The sequence below is a fragment of the Panthera pardus genome, unplaced genomic scaffold (genome assembly GCF_024362965.1).
Source record: "Panthera pardus isolate Hobbes unplaced genomic scaffold, ASM2436296v1 HiC_scaffold_19, whole genome shotgun sequence".
NCBI lineage: Eukaryota > Metazoa > Chordata > Mammalia > Carnivora > Felidae > Panthera > Panthera pardus.
Window position 1 is genome coordinate 24,079,108 of NW_026526754.1, and position 19,418 is coordinate 24,098,525.

General features: G+C 53.6%; 1 protein-coding gene across 9 annotated transcripts in view; it reads left to right on the forward strand.

Moving 5' to 3' along the window:
* JPH3 (junctophilin 3) overlaps positions 1–19,418 on the forward strand; it is a 161,610-nt gene that overhangs the window by 12,472 nt on the left and 129,720 nt on the right. For all 9 annotated transcript variants that reach the window (XM_053906735.1, XM_053906738.1, XM_053906734.1 and 6 more), the window contains one exon: positions 276–338. In XM_053906735.1, the coding sequence (XP_053762710.1) occupies positions 276–338 (63 nt within the window). The remainder of the gene's footprint in view (positions 1–275; positions 339–19,418) is intronic.

Below are 19,418 nucleotides of genomic sequence, written 5' to 3' on the forward strand. Positions count from 1 at the left end.
ACAGATCCCACGTCCGGTCCACTGTGTGGCCCTAGTCGCATTGGATGTTTCCTGACCGAGTGGAGGCCTTGCCTTCACATGTTAACCACGGCAGCTCTGGTGCGCGGTTGTGTTTGCTCGTATGTGTAATGTGTATTTGACTTCAGCTTTAGATTCTGTCTGAAGAGTGGTTTCTGAAGCTGACCGTTTTTTGAAGCCACTGGTCCATAGGTCACACGTGTGATTCTTTTCATGCATTGGCTCCTTGGCACTGAGGCTTCCTCTTTCTTACGCAGGGACAGCTTTCCACGCGGACATCTGTACGGAACTCTCAGAACCATCCCTGGCTGTGAAATACGGTAAGGCCATGCCAGCGTGTCCCAAGGGAAGTTCAGTCCTGTTGGCACACGTCTGTTGGCACCTTATTTAAACCATAAGCTCCCTGAGAATAGGGACCGACCGGTCTGATACGTTTTTGTCATTTCGAGTTTCCAGCTCTAGATGGATGCCTTGTATACAGAAGGCACTCGCTAAGTGTTTGCTGATGGTCGTTGCGACTTCCCAAATAAGTTTTTGCAATGCTTCCTCTAGAGCTCTGCCTTTTCCTCTATAGAGATTGTGGTACCGTGCTAATTTCTCCAGTGAGTACAGAATCTTGTCTATCAGGGATGATTTATTATGTGTAATTATGTTTCTGACCTACTGCTTGCAGAGTGGAATTTTTTCCCAAAATATTGGTAATATTTCCTTATAACATAGCCTGAATCCCAGGACAGGAAAGACTTGACCTGAAGAGAATGTGGTGGTCATGTGAGGTTAACTTCTTCATCAGCAGATGAAAAAGGAGATAAAGGGACCATCAGGGGTCATCCAGCCAGTTCACTTATCAACCTGCCTTTGGAGGCTGATTCCTCACATAGAAAATAGTTGGTATGATTCACAACTTCTTCAGATGTTTTTAATGTTTTTTATTTTTGAGAGAAAGAGACAGAGGGTGAGCGGGGGAGAGGTAGAGAGAGAGGGAGACACAGAATCCGAAACAGGCTCCAGGCTCCAAGCTGACAGCACAGAGCCCGACGTGGGGTTCAAACCTACTGACCGTGAGATCGTGACCTGAGCTGAAGTCGGACGCTTAACCGACTGAACCACCTGGGTGCCCAACAACATCTTCAGATTTTTGGTCAACTGTGTTTGGCCAAGTTTTTCTGTATTAAATGTATGATAACATTTTACGATAACGTGTTCTGTTCACATCCACCCATGCTTCTGACATCACATGCGATATTACCCGTGTAACCTGCTAACTAGCAGGTCAGAAAGTCCTGAGACACGAAGGACCCAGAATTGGTTCATGCACTGTCTCATGGACACCACTGAGGACCCAGCCTCTTTCTGTCTATACATTGCGCCCTCCTCAGGGTGTTAGCCTTGACCTTAGGCTGGTTCTCCTCAGGCTCATAAGTGGCTGCAGCTGTTCCAGGCATCACATCCAGCTTCCAACAGAAGGAGAAAGATTATCTTTCTTTGCGTATCAAGTTTAAGGGGGAAAAACGTCTTTCACTGAAGCCCCTCTGCTCATTGGCTAGGTTGTGTCATATATCCACTGAAACTAACCACAGACAAGAGGGCTGGAGTCATCATAATGGCCCTTGATCAATCAAGATATGCCTTCTGGGACTGGAGCCTGCCTCTCCTGAAGCCCATGCATGTACAGAGTGTGTAGAAACTGGAACAAAATCAGGGGTCTCTTTGCAGATGAGGACAGTGAGGCTCAGGTCACCTGTGGTATACTCTGAGATCTGTCCGACCGCAATTATGTCTCCAACGGACCACGCTGCCACGTTACGTGAGGTGTGGGTGGGGTTGTTGTCACCCTTTATCATAAACGCACTGGGCATCACCTTCCACTAGAGCCAGCTTTTGATCAGGTACGTGCTCCGTAATCAGTCATTTCACGGCTGGGCAGATACAACCAGGCCAGGCTCCCGCCTTGTCCGGAGGCCAGGTCTGCCGGGTTAATCTCCTCGTCGCCGGGGAGGACTGTGCAGCCCCTGGGTGCACTTTCTCCCTTCCCGGCCACCCCGCGGCTAGTTCTCCGGGAGCGAGGGAGGGGACGTGTTGCTTCCCAGTCCCGTCAGCCTCTCTGGGAAGTTGGCTGAGAGGCGAGGTTGGAGGGGCCGTCTGTAGTGGGCGGGGGCACCCCTGGACTGATTCACCCATCGCTGGGCCGTTGCCACGGATAACTGAGGGGTCACACCTCCACGACAGCCTTCTCACCCTCTGGCTCACGTGCATGCACACAGCACGGTGCGTCACCAGCACGGACACGGGCCCGTGTGCTGCCCCGGTCCTGTGGCGACCGTGCCGGCACCCCCTTCGTCGTGTCTGGGCTCATTGACAGTCGGCTGTGTCGGAAATGAGAGCAAGCTGGAAGAGCCCAGAGACACGGGAGCCGTGGTTCTTGGCTGTGTGGCCCCAGGCGCACCACTCAGTCTCCCCGCACCTCACTTTCCCAATCTGCATGGTGGGCTGCCGTGTGGCTCGGGGACCGTGGGTACGGCGGTGTGCGTGTGGCCGGCACCCGTGAGCAGTGGCCGTTTCTCACAGCCGTCGGGGTGTAGCCATGGCAGGTTCGGATGGAGTGAATTAACCTCCTGGTGGCCACCCGACCTCTTGGCATTCTCTGAAAGGAGAGCCTACGTTTTCCTGTGGGGGTGGCCTTCCAAGTCTGTGGGCTTGCTCTTGCTTTGTGCGGGGCAACAGGGAAAGCAGCCTCAAATGTTTGCTTCTGGGCGGGTGCCTTAGCTTCCCGTGGCTGCCATAACAAATGCCCACAAACTCGGTGGCTTGAGACAACACACGTTTTTATCTCACTGTCCTGGAGGCCCAAAGTCGGACACGAGTCTTACAAGTTTAAAAATGGGGTGGGGCTGGAGCTCCCAATAGCCAGAACTGCTAGGGGGGGACAGGTCTGGCTCCCCCACCGTGCACAGAGTCCTGGTCCTGCGTGCACAGGGCCGCTACAGGGAAAACGCAGCCCCGGGTTCTTCTCCCCTTGGAGGCTGCGGTAGGAGGTGGAGACCAGCACCCTTCCCTCGCCTTCCCCGAAAGAGTGCACTGGCGCAGGGGTGCAGGGTGGAAGTGAATGTGTTTGGACAGTCGACAAAGACTCTTATCAAAGGCCTTCAAGGAGAGCTTGACCCCCCCTGAATGTATCCACCACATTTTGCGTGAAAGGCCGACGTGCACTTTTTAAGGCAGAGTTTCTGGCTTCCACAGCATTCCTGCGGGGGTCTGAGATCCGAGGGACGTTGAAGAGTTGGGAGAGCAGCGTTCGGAGCCCAGGCTGCGTTCTGGCTGTGAGGCTGTCCCTTCACGTGTCTGAGCCTCCGCTTTGCCAGCCTGGACAATGGGACAGCCCTGCTCACTGGCGTTGTCGCCGTGGAGACACAGCCTGGCGCCTCGAGGGGCTCCGCGGCTGGCGGCGAGGCCCAGTACCAGCGACACTGGGATTTTCTGTCTCCATCCTTCTCCCCAGGGCTGCACCGGCCACCCTGCGTTCCCGGCCATCAGCTTCCCCAGCAGCCTTTCTGTTTGTTTGGAACAGTTTCTCGGGGTCTCCTAGAGAGAAGATTCTCAGCTGAGTTCCGGCAAACGGACACGCTACCCCACCCCCTGCTTGGAGGGATCCCAGCAGCTCCCTTGGCTGCCCAGTGAAGAAGAAGAAATGATGTCAGGAGTGTTTCTCTCTTGAGGAAGCTGGAGACTCCTTGCAGCAGGACGAGAAGACACTACCAAAGGGGATGTAGGGGGGCTTGCCAAAGCATCCTTGCACGGTGCTGTGGAAACATCCGTTTCCTCTGTCTGCCTGGAGAGGGGCTGGGTCAGCTGGGCTGGTGGTCTCAGTCTTGGTTCTCTCAGCCTGATTGTGCTCATTTATGTCACAAAACACGCACGTGGCTCAGGACCAAGGGGGCTGGGAGCCCCAGCTCTAGACTTTGGGTAGACACGAGGGGCCCTTTCTGGGCTCCACATCAAGGCTTCCCCTCCTGGCGAGCACAGAGGTGGCGCTGTCCTTCGATGCCCTGTGGCACTGACAAGCAGGGCCCATGGTGAGCTTAGTGTCCACAGAAGATGCTGAAGGGCCTCCGCTCTGGAATCGTGTGACCGGAGCTTGAATCCGGGCTCCATCGCGTAAAGGCTGTGCGGCCTCAGGAAAACTGCCCAGTCGGAGTCTCGGTTTCCCAACCAGCAGAATGGTGGTGGCAAGGTTCCTGCCTCCACAGGTGGTCGTGAGAGCAGAAAGGGTCCCCGTTGGAGGGCGTTCCGCACAGGTCAGTCCGGACACACGGAGGGGAGATCGGAAGCAGGAGCCACCGCTATTTCAGTCACCTGACTATGAAATCGAAAGATCGGAAAGTACAGAAAACGTCAAGGGAGAAGAAACCCCAAGGTGTTCACAGCCCCAGTCCCCGGAGACACGCGCTGCTAGCTTTCGTTAGGTGTCCCTCCAGCCTGTTTCTACGTGTGCGTGTGTGTTTCGTGGGCTCAGATCACTGCTGAATGAGCACAGCCTGTGTCTGCATATGCGTGCTAGTTTTTCTTAAGACCCGGCATGGTGTTGCTTAACCCACTTCTTTTAAACTTAAAAATGTATCAAGACCATTTCCTGCAAATCATTACATTTTAGCATGTTGCATATTTTCCCACACTTTGATGTTTCTGAAATAGGGATGTGTTTTAGAATCGTTGTCAAAAGAAACATCCCAGCTACTTCTCTCTTTTTCTCCCCTGAAGGGGGTTATGAGATAGGCGATCCGTGTGACAAATGACAGCGTCTCAGACTCCAAAAAGCATGGCGTTCTGAAAGATGCCTTCTTACAGGCCACGTGGTTCTCTTTGGTGCCTTTGCCATAATTAACTTAATTGACCTCCAGTTTTGGACACTTTAGCTCCTTCTGGTTTCCTGCTATTATCAACAGTGCTGCAAAAGAGAACGTACGGCAGGAAATCCATTCAAGTGGGTCACTGACCCTACAGGGCAGAAGCTGGATGGAGAGGTCAAGGTCACAGCCAGCCTCCAGTGACCTTCTAGGGAGGAAGGTCGGAGACGAGTGGCTCCTTCGTGGCCGGGGTGCGGAGAGGCCCCGGGTCAGAGGGGTGATGCCCCGCGCAGCCGTCCCGTTGACTCGCCGCGCTGGCTTTGGGCTGGGGCTTTCCCTTCCCCACGCGGAACAGAAGGCTCAGAGAGAGGCCCCTTGTCAGCGCCAGGCACAGCTCGCTCACAGTCCACGTGCTCCGAGGCAAGAGAGGAGAGGCTTTCTCCTTTTCTGGAGTTCCGTCTCATGCCCACGTTTTGGGTAGGATGCTATTTTTAAGCGCCTGGCACAGTGGATTTGTACACCCCAGGGGAGGAGGGGGACTCGACGCGGGGCAGGGCTGGGCAGGCAGCAGGCATGGGCGCGGGCAGGGGGGCCGCATTTGCTCTGCTCTAACAATGAGCCGCGGCGGCTGTCACACCCACAGCCGGCATTAATCACTTCCTGCCTTGCCTTCCCCAGCGGCTCTGACACGGGAGGCCACGCCCCGCTTCTGGAAAGCGCCCCGCTCAGACTGTGAGGGTGCTTCCAGGCCACGCTTGCTTCCTTCGTCGGGTCCGTGCCCCACCCCCCCACGTGTCCCTTTTGCCCGGCTCTGGAGACCGCATGGGCTCCGGCCACCACCACAAGCGGGTAAAGCGTTTTGCAGGCTTTGAGGCGAGGCTGCACCCGCTCGGAACGTTGGCCGTTGTGTGGGGCAGGCCACGCGGGGCTGGGCGTGATGCCCAGCTGGGTCAGTCTGTCACCCAGGGTTTTGGGGTTGCGAGCAACAGAAATCGACTCTTGCTGGCCGGGGTTCAGGGGAGGGGGTTACTGGGTGGAGACGGGCTAGTTTACAGAACAGAAGGGGAAGGTGGATAACGGATTAAGGATCAGGCAGGAGCCGCACAGCGCCCAGGATCCAGGAGTGAGATCAATAACCGCCTGGGGGGAGAGGAGGTCAGGGTGCGGTGCGGGCCCGTTTGCTCCATTTTGCACATGAGCGACTGAGAGCTGGAAAGGAAGGGACTTGCACAGGGCCAGGTGGCTCGCTGGAGGCACAGCCAGTCCTGTGTAGCGGGACCAGGTCCATGAAGACGAGGGCCCCCGCCAGGGCCCACCCTGGAAAGCTCGCGGGTGTCACAGCAGGAGCTCCTATCCTGGGGCTCCTTCACCTCCCAGATCTTGACCCCTCAGGCCACACATTGCTTATTTTGGATTGGCAGGCAGCCCACGCCCGAGGCGGAAGGAGGGGGGTTGCTCAGGCAGGACCGGGGTGTGACTCACTTCTGTCTGCCCAGCCAAGTACCAAACAGAGAGGCTGGCAAACAGGAGCCAGTCCACAGCCACTAACCAGCAACTGAAACCCTGCTCAGAGTGGCCAGGCCTCGACTTACACAGAGGTCACCAAAGGATGGCCTTGGCAGGACGCCAGTCCTTGCCTCTCTGCTGACCACCCTCGAGCCCAGTCGACAGCATCTGCTGCCGTGATGGGCCCCTCCCCTCCTTGTTCTGGCCGCGGGACAGGCTCGCTGGCCTTCCCTCCCCACACAGAGTCAAGCATGCGGTCCACCTCGCCTAGAAGGCCCTGCCCCGGTTTCCTCCCAGCCCCACCAGCTTGGCATGAAAGAATTCGGGCTCTGCAGTCAGAAAACCACATGTCTGTCTTCACAGCTTCCTGGTGTGGATCTTGGGCAAGTTGTGTGGCTTCTCTCTGCCTCAGTTTCCTCCTTTGTAACACGAGCCCTCCCTTGCAGGATTCCTGTAAAGATTGGGAGTAAGGTGGGCGAACACCAGTGCTTGGCACAGGATAGACGCCGGCTACAGTGCTCACTCTCCGCCCGAGGCCTGGCATCTCCCTGCAGGACCGACCAGCCTGGAGGAATGTTCCAGGCCCCGGGGTTGCTCTCTCTTGTCCTGACAGTCACCTTGATCTGGGTCATTTGGATAGCACTTTCCAGATGCTAGCCTGCATTGCACTCGTGGCAAAAGGGAACATTTTGGCTGCTTAAACCCAAGCCAAACAAAAAAACTGACTGTCATCATTCTTGCCCTCTAAAGGGAGTGGCAAATTCGTACTGGGGATGCTGGCCTGGGGACTTTGGTTAGCCAAGAGCAGAGGAAAACATGTCATTTCAAAGCACCAGCTAGTCCTTCATGCTGCTGACGGCTGGAGTCCTGCCTTAGCCAAGCATTTTAGTGCTTCCTGTCTGTATGTTACTCGGTACTCTCTTGGCTGCAAGTGATGGAGATTCAGTGTGAATCTCTAAAGCAAAAATAATGTTCATTGGCTCACTGACTGGAAAAGACAATCTCCCCGTGAGTCAAGCTTCAGGTACGGCTGGATCCAGGGGCTCTCCTTCTCTCTGCTCTGCTTTGCTCTGTGTCGGCCTCGTTTTGTAGATACCCAGGCACACATCCCATCCCACATGCCCTCATAAAATGTGACATTAAGGGCCCCCAGGTGGCTCAGTGGGTTAAGCAGTTAAGCGTCCAACTTCAGCTCAGGTCATGATCTCACAGTTTGTGAGTACAAGCCTCTCGTCGGGCTCTCTGCTGTCAGCATGGAGCCTGCTTGGGATTCTCTGTCTCCCTCTCTCTGCCCCTCCCCCGCTCACTCTCTGTCTCATTCTCTCCCTCAAAAATAAATAAACATTTAAAAAATAAGTAAAATAAAATGTGACGTTAACACACTTCCAGCAGGAGGTAGGGTTTGTGGTCTCTCCTCTTGACCTTGAACTTCCCTTTGAACTTCCACAACCAGTAGAAAGTGGTGGAAGTTACATGTGATTCCAGAGACCAGGTCTTAAGAGGCATGCAGCTTCCAGCTGCCTTGCTCTCTTTGGGGACACTCGCCCTTGGCAAGCAGCAACCATGCTGTACGGAAGCCTGTACCAGGCTGGCTTTCGAGGGGAGACCACAGAAAGAGGCCCGTGTGGAAAAGGACCTGAGGGCCCCGCCGACAGGAGCTAGGCTGGGCCTGCAGTTAACTCCGGACTCCAGCTTTTGAGACTTGCAGTCGAGGCCCCGGACATTGTGGAGAAGCAAGGTCCACACCGTGTTTAGTCGTGACCCACCAAATCCATAAGTGTAGTAAACGGTTGACTTCTGTCAGTAGGTCTGGGGTATTTTGTTGCATCGCCGTAGCAGCTGCAGTAGATTTCATGATCCCTACAGCTCAAACTCTCAGCTGAGGAGTGCCAGATCTGCCCTCCGCCAACACCCAGCATCCGTTCGTAGTCAAGATGCAAATTAATTCCGCTCGGGCACGAGTCTTCTCTCTATGGGGTTGTTGTGGCCGGAGGGGTGAGGAGTCCTGGCTGCTTAGGCTCAGTCGCGAGCCACGCTCCGGCCTGGCGAAGGATGGGTACAAAGACGGCCTGGTCAGGACCACCGGGAGTGGGCCAGCGGTGGCTCAGGAAGGAAAATTGGGATGCGGCCATTGGATGAAACAGGGAACCGTTCTGGAATATACAGGCAGGTCCGCAGCTCCCTTTTGAATTGCTCTCCCTACCAAGAAAGCGATTTCTTTGTTAAGGTGTATGTGGTGGGTCGCTGGGGAGAGGAACCCAGAAAAAAGAGTTTTTCCTACCATACTTTGGTAGGATTTGGAGAAAGCAGAATGCCAAGATATGCGAACTGATACCTGAGGTACCTGTGTCTCACCTGCGTGAGGACCTGACTTTTTCCAGGGCCTGCTCTGTGCTTAGCATTGTGTTTGGTGTTTTGTCTACACACTTGCCTAGTGAGCACGAAACTCCTGGAGGGCCAGGACTGAGCCTCCAGGACAGCAGCTGGCATGTAATGGCCTGTAGTAATTAGGATTGCCTCTTGGCTGCTAGAATGGGGGCCAAAATAGCGGCGGATTAAACAAGGGAGAAGTTTTTTCCTTTCACAACTGCCCAAGACAAAACAATTCAGGCTAATATGACAACTCTAGGTGATGTTTTTATCTTGTTACTCTGTCGGGGCAACTGGCTGGCTCAGTCTGTAGAGCATGCAACGCTTGATCTCAGGGTTGTGACTTCGAGCCCCACGTTGGGTGTAGAGATCACTTAAAAATAAAATCTCAGGGGCATCCAGGTGGCTCAGTCGGAGAAGCATCCGACCTCAGCTCAGGTCATGATCTCGAGGTCAGTGAGTTCAGGCCCTGCGTCGGGCTCTGTGCTGATGGCTCAGAGCCTGGAGCTGCTTCAGATTCTGCATCTCCCTGTCTCTCTGCCCCTCACCCGCTCGCACTCTGTCTCTTTCTCTCTCTCTCTCTCAAAACTAAATGAACATTACACAAATTTTTTTTAAATAAAATCTTAAAAAATAAAAGTCATTATCTTATTTCTCTGCCAACCCCAATATGTAGTTTCTATGCTGAGATCTAAGACAGCTGCTCCAGCTCCTGCCAGTGCGCCTGCATTCCAGCCAGGGCAAAGAGGGAAGAAACGGGACATAAAGGGCACCCCCTCTTCCTTGCAAGGACAAGGTCCAGAAGGTTTACTCGTGTCTTCTGCTTATATCCCATTGGCCGGAACTTAGTCACATGGCCCCAGCTAGCTGCTAGGGAGGCTGGGAAATGTAGTTCTTAGCCAGTGACCATGTGCCCACTGAAACTCAAGGTTTGTAGTGCTAAAGAAGAGAGAGAATGGCTACTGAGTGATAGCCAGGAGACTCAGCCTAAGACACTCAGCTGTAGAGCTGGTAGTATTCCCTGTGGGAGATGCAGTGTGGCCGGAGAGCCAACCTTCCAACGGCTTTCATCTTGGCTCTGCTCTTTACTAGTGGTGTGACCTTAGTCGCGATTGTCTCAGCCATAAAGTAGGGGCGACAATAACACCACGTTTCATCGATTCGAGGATTCACGTATTAACGTCTCTAAAATGGGGATGTGTTTGCAACTGAGGATGTGTTGAACTGGGCGCGTCTTTCATCCGAAAGAGTATAGAACAGAACAGTGTGTCTTACAACTTACAGGTGTCTTGTTTTGAGGATAAAATATAGAATATACATATCTACTTATTAATAGAATTATCAATCAGATACAGATGTCAGTATTCATAGTTTTCACCGATCAGTGCCAGGATCATGGTAAGAATGCAGTAAATGCCAGCCTCTGTTGCTGTCAAGGATCCCCCGTGGGGAGACGGAAGGGCCTCACCCAGCTGGGGCTGACGTAACACCCAGGGCTCAGGGAATCAGCTTTAGCACCCGTCGTCCAGCAAGGCACGAGGCCGGGAGGTCCTTCCTCCACCCCACACGCCCCTCGTGTTCTCAAATTCAACTTTGCAGTCGATGGCTAGGTGGAGGGGACAGGGACCAGCTACTTATTATCTTAGTCTCTCGGGCTGCCACCATAAAATACCACGAACTGGGGCGGGGAGTGCTTATAAACACCACATGTGTTTCCCCTAGTTATGGAGGCAGAGTGCGGCATGGTGGGGCCCTGGTGACCTCAAGGGAGGGGGGGGGCAGAGCTGGGGCAGCGGGCCCCCTGCTGACTCCTTCCTGAAGGCCCCGCCTCCTCACACCGTCACATGGGGGGTGGGGTTTTGACATAAGAGTTGGGAGAGACACAGACATGCAGTCCGTGATACTTACCTTCCTGGTTTTCCAACCTGAGCCCTGGATGGGTTTCCTGTGGCTGCCACACAAATTGCCACCAGCTGGAGGGCTTCAGACACTAGAAATGTATTTTCCTGGTCCTAGAGGCTGGGGTCTGAAATCACGGTGTGGACAGGGCCGGGCTCCCACAGGAGGCATCAGGGGTGTGTCCTTCCTGCTTCTTCCAGCTCCTGGGGCTCCAGGCGTCCCTGGGCTGGTGGCCGCGTCTCTCCAATTTCTGCCTCTGTTGCCACCTGGCCTCCACTCTGTGTCTGTGTCCTGTCCTCTTTTTGCAAGACGAGGGCCCACTTTAGGGCACACCCCGATCCAGTGTGACCTCCTGCAAATACCCTGTTTCCAAAGAAGGCTACATTCTGAGGTCGCAGGGAGAGGCGGATGTTGGGGGGCGCTGTTCAACACAGGGTATCCCCTCACTGCAGTCTGTCCCCCGCCTGGCTTCGGTCGATTCCGCTCTTCGCCTCCTCATTTTTGCTTTTTTCCCCGCTCCCTGCCACATCTGCCGGTTCTGCGTGGCGTCCCTGACACCGGCCGTTGAGAACATTGTGTTCCACGCAGATGGGAAAGGCGGTACCCAAGCCGTTGTGCTAGCTGCCTTTAAAACATAAGAAGCTCGAGAAGAGATGAGGGGAGATAAGCCTGAGAGAAATAATTAATAGGAAGGAATGTCACATGGCATCAACTCACTCAAGCACAGCAAAATTTGTCACCAAAGATTTCCTTGGAGCTCTATTTATTATTTTATTTTGCTCTTTCGGTAAACATTCTGGTTAAGCACCGACTTGTCCAAGCACAAAGAAATGGCATAAGAAAGATTTTGAGTTTGGGGTATTGGCTTTTTTCTCTCTTGGGGCGAAAAGCAAATAGACGAGTCAAATGGGCGGTGAGCACAGGTTGCAGATGGGGTGGGTGGTTTTCAGCCAGGGGACGGAAGACAGCCAGCCTCTCAGAGTCCACGAGGGCAGTTAAATGAAGTCAGCTTCTGCGTGCACTTGGGCCACTGTGATGCGGTGATGTTTTTGGAAATGTTTGAAAAGCACCAGGCACTTGGTTTTATTAGAATTCTGGAAAAAGTGTTCTGAGGTCAGGTTTAATTATTTAAAAGCTGGAAGGGATCTGAAGAAATCAGACATAGCTCAGTGGCCCCCAGACCTATTTTTTTTTTCATGCTCCCTTTCTTATTTTGAAATGAAATTCATAGAAAACGTAATCTATCTACACACCAGTTGCAAAAAAAAAAAAAAAAATCAATATGAGGCCTTAACTGTAACATAAAGGAAAAGTCATCTAAAATAAAACAACATGGATCTCGAAGGTAAATGTTTGGGTCTGACCACACTAGACAACGTGATGGCCAGAGGCTTGCACCACAGAGAGAATGTCGGTGACACAGGTGTGTCCCACAGAGGCTCAAACACGACGAAGGCATTGCTGCTGGCAATGCGATTTTCCGAAACGGTGAGCAACTCTCGGCAAAGTCCAAATGGAGGTGACAGTTTCCCCTTGACCACGTGGTAGTCGCAGTCCCAGATGACCCAGCGTCTTGACAGCTCCGTGAAAGACAGACAGACAGAAAACGGAGGCAGGTTCTAGACCCACAAACTACAGGAGGATTGTTCATCCACGTGATGGTCTGGTGGGGCACTGGGAAGTGGAGGAGGTTCTTGGGGGACTGTCCCACTCATGGATCCCCTGCAAATTTCCAGAATGCTCCATAGGGGGCAGCAGTGCCCCTATTGAGGGCCACTGATGTTTGGGGTCCCTCATGTTTTAAGGTAAGCAAAATGAGGCTGAGAGATGGGATGAGGCTTACCGGGGTCACACGGCCACTGAACTGAGCGTCAGAGCAGATACCTGGTCACCTTAGCACAGGCTTTCTGGCAACAGAGGGCCCTTCCTTCCAACACTCGGTCCTTCCTGCTGAGAAGGCGAAGATGGGGTGGGGGGGCTGCTTCTAGGCTAAGCAGCCTCGTGAGCTGTGGAGTCACCGGAAGTAACATCCTGGAAGGAGGAAAGAAGGATCCCCCGGCAACCCTGACCTCACTTTAAGGCAGTGAAGTGTAGGGAACACAAACTTTGAAGCCAGAGAGACCCGGATCGGAGTCCTGGCTCTGCTGTCAACTGCCTGTGTGCTATCAAGCCAGTTGCTTAATTGCTCTCTGAGCCTCGGTTTTCCCACCTGTGAAATGGGGTTAAGAATGTCACCCACCTGTAAGGTGGTTGAGAGTACTTCGTGGGAAAGATGCATGTGAAGTGCTTCCTTAGCCCAGAACCCGGGTGACTAGGCAAGTCCGGCTTGGTGATCACGACAGCTTTCTAGCGGGCCTCAGCCTGGGAGGGGGGGTGGGGGTGGGAGAATTTCTTTTCAGTTAATCCTGCCCTTCGTTCGTTTACAATTCAGTGCTTTTTAGGATAGTCAGACAGTCGTGCAGCCATCGTCACTACCTATTTCCCGAACGTTTTCGTCACCCCCGAAAGAAGCCCCATTTCCGTCAGCAGTCACTCCCCACCCCCTGCCCTCAGCCCCTGGCAACAGCAGATCTACTTTCTCTCTCTGTAGATGCACCCCTTCTGGACGCTGCACGTAAGTGGAACCCTGGAACAGCCGGTCCTTTATGACTGGCCGCTTTCACTTGGCATCGTGTCTCAGGGGCTCGTCCCCACCGTAGCCTGTCAGGACCTCCTTCCTTGTTGTGGCTGGATGATACTCCACTGCTCTGGCAGACCACACTTGGTTTATCCATTTATCGCTTGATGGATCCCCCACATCCTGGGCTATTACAAACGGTGCTCCCCTGTAAGAGCACTACCCCCAGCACGTGGTAGGTACTGGATGAGAACTAGCTGGCTCTATTCCGAATCTGGCCTTTGTCTGGGGTGGAAGGACACGGATGGGACAAGCCCGGCTTCGGATCCAATTCCATGAGTCCCCATGTACCTTAACCTCTCTGCATCTGTGTCCTCATCGAGCAGATGGGCAGTTTCAAGGAATCAAGAGAGTGTTTTGTACGTGACTAGCCCATAGTAGGTATTCAACGTGTGGTCTCTCATTTGTCTGAGGGCAGCCCCTTCGATGCCTTAATCGTTCCTCTCTAGCCAGGGCAGAAGCCAGCTCAAAATCGTAGGATCCAGCTGGGTTTTGGGGAGGGGCGCTCTGGCACTGGCTTGTGCACATCTCTTCCCAGCTCTGCAGTCAGTGACACTGATTGGTAGCTTGAAATCAACCCAGTGGGAGTATTTACATCCTGGGAATCGGCAACCCTTCATAGGAGGGCTTCCCTCCACGCCGAGAGCCTGTTGTTAACCATTAACCAGCACACCACAGGTTCTAGTACTTTCTGGCAGACTGGCCTGGGTGGCGACAGGCCAGAGGGGTCAGGAGGGGTCAGGTGGGACAGTCCGTCTCAGAGATGCTGTGTCAGACACGGTTTTCTGCCCCGCAGCCCCTCCCGCTCTTAGCCTCAGGTCTGGGCACCCACGGTGGAGGCGGAAGGGAGGGGCCTGGCCGTGGCCCACAGGGCCTGGGGTGGGGGTGCTTTCCTCCCCTGTAAAAAGTCTCACCAAGCACGAGATGCCCTGATGCCTACAACTATATAGCACCTGTCATGTTGTGTGTGTAGACCAATGTGCCAGGCATGGGGTGCGGGGGCAGAAAGAAAGGGGCGGGCTCCTCAGTGGCAGTATTGTCCCCCGAAGTTGCCTGACTCTGGCCTAACTAGTAGGCCACTAAACAGTAAAGACACTCTGTTGTTCAAGCCATATTTAGTCAAATATTCTGCTACCTGCAGCCCGAATCCTCCCGATACAGATGCCAACATAGGCAGAGAGGAGACTGGGGTTCCGAAGAGGGTTGGGGGCAACTCAGAGACACCACCTTCAGATTCGGGAGGCAGAACTGTGCCCTAGAGCTGGCCAGTCAAGGAGTCTCCCCCCAATTCAGGCAGCGATCGGGAAATGGAAGAATTGTTGGAAAAACATATCAGCCAAAACCGACTCACGAAGAAGCAGAAAGTCTGAACAGTCCTATAGCCAATGATGGTATTGATCAGTCAACTCAAATCCTCCTGCAAAGAAAACAGCAGCTTTAGTGGTTCAGTTGGTGGAGCACATGACTCTTAATCTCAGGGTCATGAGTTCAAGCCCCACCTTGGGCATGGTGCCTACTTAAAAAAAAAAAAACAAAAAAAAATTTTCTTATGTGATAAAGCACACCTACCAAAATTCTATAGCAAATATAATTCTTCACGGTGCACATTCGAGGCATGTCTTTAAAAGCAGGGACAAGGCAAGGACAACTCTTGTTTCTGTTCGATGTTGTATGGTGGGAGTGACCAGCATAGGGGAGTGAGAAAAGTAGTAAAAACTATCAAGGTTGGAAAGCAAGAAACAAAGCCATCATTACTCTCAGACGACACGATTATTAAAACCTTGAATCTACAGAAAAGAAATAATCGGAAATGATAAAAGAGTTTAACAAGGCAATGCCCAGTAATTAAACCCAAATCTAGAGCCAAGGGAATGGAAAGTGAGCAGCATGACTTAGACAAGAGGCGGAAGAACAGAGCCCATCACAGAGCCACCTGTCCCCCTGGGTTCTGCCGAAGGCCAAAGCTGGAGCAAGAATGGGGGTGGGTCTGGTTCCACCTGGTTGGAGAGGAGGCACGACCGGGTGGGGAGCAAGCTTTTCCTGGTGCTGGCCTCACGGATCCCTTGCTTCACCCTCTACTGCTCCCAGAACTACCGTCTCTGGGTTTCTTCCAGTACAGCTAGCTTGCCACCAAATGGTCCGCTTAGATTCCTTCGTGTTTGCGAGGAACAGGCACACCCAGACCCGATGACCTTGCTCAGCTGCCAGCAAGCGTCTCTGTACCTTTCTGCTGCCGTTTCCGTCTACCTGTTGCCCTCTCGCCCTCACCTCCCCAGAAGGGAGGATCTGGTTGAACACGCACATCCTTCACGTCTTGTTCTGCTTATGCTGCCGCCTAACAAACTATCCCAAACCCGGTGACCAGAAGAAAGACAAAAGCATGCGTTATGGTGACAGATCTGTGACCCGAGCAGGACTTGGCAGGGACAGCACATCTGTGCTCCATGTGAATTCACGTGAGGCAGCTCAGCACCTGAGGGCGATTCAGCGACTGGGAGCCAGGATCGGCTGAAGGTTCTCTCATTCACAGGGCTGATGGGACCTCACTCAGGCACTTACATGTGACTTCTCCACGGTGGCTGGCTTCCAAGAGCAGGCATCCCAAGAGAACCAAGTGGAAGGTACATCACCTTTATGACCCTGCACCAAATATGGGATAGAGTTGCTCCCACCATTGTCACAAGTCCACTCCAACTCAAGGGAAAGAGATCTAGTCCACACTTCTTTTGGGAAAAATCCTACTATAAGAAGAGCATGTGGTTGGGAGATATTGTTGGGAAACACAACCTGTAACTCCCCTGCCCCGCTCCTGGCTTCCCCCCCTTGTCTGGAAAACCCATCCTCTGTCCGTAAAGGAAGCCCGTGCTCCACTTGTAATGCACTGTCTCTCCAGCCACGGGGATCAGGCCAGGAGTGGGCATGTGACCTCAACGAGCTTGGCAGAAGCCAAGCCCGTGGCTGTCAACCCCACGACGGGAATGGACAGCATAGCAGGAGGACACAGATGATGCCACGCTGTTGCTGTGTCGACCCAGGACTCTTGTCTTCAGGGTCTTCTGAGAAAAATTAGACCTTAGCTGGACAAGCCATGGGGGTAGGTTTTCTGTTACAGCTGAGCACAATCCTAGTTTATACTCGGAACAAACGGCCACTGTCACATTCACCCCACGGTCATCACTGAAGGGAACACAAGGCCCAGGATCACTATGGACGGCGGCTCTTTATTTGAATAGCTATTCACAGAGGGACCGCGTCTCTTTTGTTCATCTTTCCAAGCACTGGACATAGAAGACTCTCGATAAACTTGTCTTGGATGAACGAGTGAGTGGAACAACTAGGAAGAAGCCGCGGTGACAGTGGGTCCCGTGTTAGATAAATCTGGGTTCAAAGCCCGCTCCCTCCTCTCACTGGCTTTTGGATCTCGGGCAGGACCGTTAACCTCTCTCCGCCTCAATTTCTTGACTGTAAAATGGTGATACTGCGATTAACTACCTTCGACAGTTGTGGTCAAGTTGGACGGGTTGAAAGGGGGTTCACTCTGGCGTTGTTATTGAACCTAGTAGGAGCGAGGGAGGCTATGGGGGCGGAAGAGGCAGAGTGGGATCTGGTTCCACCATTTGCATGTTCCTTATCCTCAGGCAGGGCAGTTCGGGCTGGGCGCAGTGGGTAATTCTTCTGTGGGACGGTGTGGGACCCCTCACGTGGCTGTAGTGATCTGCGTGGTCAGAGACGGGTGCGGCCACGGTGGGTGATGTTGCTTGCGTGGCCTTGCTTCATCCTCCATAGGCAGGTTGGGTCTCCTCGCGGCCATCGGAGAGAGCGGGAACAGGGACCACGGGGGCCCTTGAGACTGAGGTCAAAGGTCGCACATCACGTCCGCCGCAATGTGCGAGCCAAAGTCCTTTGCAGATTTGCAGTCACGTTGCCAAAGAGCAGGTACGCAGGCCAGCATACTGAGAGGCCGCAGCTCCATGCTGAGAATCACCTTCTCCAACCGTGTGCTCCCCTTGATAACCTCCCCCCAAATCTGCAGACTTTACTCTAAAGAGTTTCCCACTGCCATCGTCACGAGTTACCACCCACCTAGTGCCTGGAAACTGCACAATTGTTGTAGAGTTCCAGAGGTCACGAGTCTAGAATGGTCTGCAGGCCCTTGGTTCTCCCAGAGGCTCTAGAGAAAAATTCCTTCTCTTGCTTTCCCCACTTTCTGGAGGTGCCACGCTCCCTGGCCTGTGCACTGCCCCCATCTTCCTGGCCAGCGGCCCCATCTCACCCCCCTGCCTGCCTCTCATATGGACAATCGGGGTTGCATTTAGGGCTTGCCTGAATCATCCAGAACAGTCTCCTCGCCTTGACATCCTTCGTCACATCAACAGGGTTTGTCTTGCCAAGTGAGGTAAATATTCACAGGTTCCGGAGCCTGGGATGTGGGCGTCACTGGGGGAGGGTATTCTGCGTAGTACAGATTCTCACATGCTTTCTTTCTAATCTGGTAGTTTCTAGACTTTTTCTAACATATTCCAATATGAGGTTAAAAAAAAAAAAGGAACGTCAACCTGGGTGGCTCAGTCTGTTAGGCGTCTGACTCTTCGTTTCGGCTCAGGTCGTGGTCTCCTGGTTCGTGGGTTCGAGCCCCACATCAGGCTCTGTGCTAACAGCGAGGAGCCTGCTTGGGATTCTCTCCCTCTCTCTCTCTCTCTCTCTCTCTCCCTCTCTCACTCTCTCTCTCTCCCCCCCACCCCTGCCTCTCTCTCTCTCTCAAAATAAGTAAATAAATATTAGAAAGGAGAGAGAGCATACTCTACTATATATAATTAAAAGCCTGGGCTCCTCACCCACATTCTCTGGATGCAAGTCCCAACCCCCCCCCCCCCACCCCCAGCCTGCTGTCCTGGCCACGCTCCTTGACCTCCTCATACCCCCGTTTTCCCACCTGCACAATGGGGGGTGCTCGCGTCCATGGCTGCCTTAACAAAGTACCACACCCTGGGTGATTTAAATAGCGGACTTTGTCTCACCGTTCTAGAGGCCAGAAGTCCAAGATCAAGGTTTCTGGGGAGGACTCTGGCTCACAGGCCTCCGCCCTCTCATCATGTCCCCACACGATGGAGGGAGCAAGCGTGCTCTGTGACGTCTCTTCTGACAAGGACACTGATCCTCTCGGGTCAGGGGTCCCCGTAGGACCTCATCTCATCTTTGTCATTACCTTGCTGCAAATTCAACCATTTTGGGGGTTAGGGCTTTGACATGTGGGTGGGGCCACGGTTCTGTCCACAGCAGGGGTAGTAACATCTCTCTGAGTTGTGTGGAGTAAGGGAGCGTGTGTCTGGGAGAGGCTTGGCGCAGGGCAGGCAGCGTAAGGGCAGCGTAAGGGCTGGCCGCTGTCGCTTCATCATTTAGAAGGCGAGGGTCTGTGTATGATGCTGGCGTATGCACGTCATCAAACACGAGTGAGAAGCCTCAAAGAGATGAGATGAATCAGAGTGGAAAGGATGATGGTTTCTTCGTGCGCTGCCAGCAGATTATCCTGCGAACGCCTTGGGGTGCATGAGCCCTGCTGTGCTAGCCTGGGGGTTCAGTCACTCGTGGCCCTTCAAACACAGCTTCCTGAGGCCCACCTGAGAATCTGCCTCTCGGATGGTGGGGCCCAATATTTGCATTTGTTTTTAAGTTTATTTTTGAGAGAGAGACACACACCGAGTGCGAGCAGGGGAGGGGCAGAGAGAGAGAGACCCAGAATCCGAAGCAGGCTCCAGGCTCCGAGCTGTCAGCACAGAGCCCGATGTGGGGCTCGAACCCACAGACCGCGAGATCATGACCTGAGCCGAAGTCGGACGCACGACCGACTGAGCCACCCAGGCGCCCCCAATATCTGCATTTTAAAAACATGTTCCTGATGTTTGGGAAACTGCTCTTGCCTCCTGGGAAATCACCTGAGACCCGGGGACATCCCTCGTAGCACGAGGACCCTGAGTCACGGTCATTCCCGCCTGTCCCAGCACCGCTGCGGCTGAGGAGCATGGAGATCTTATGTCCACGAGGTCCACGCCCCTGAGCCCACGTCCCAACCAACCCCACCCCTCTTCCCATCTTTTTTTCCTGGA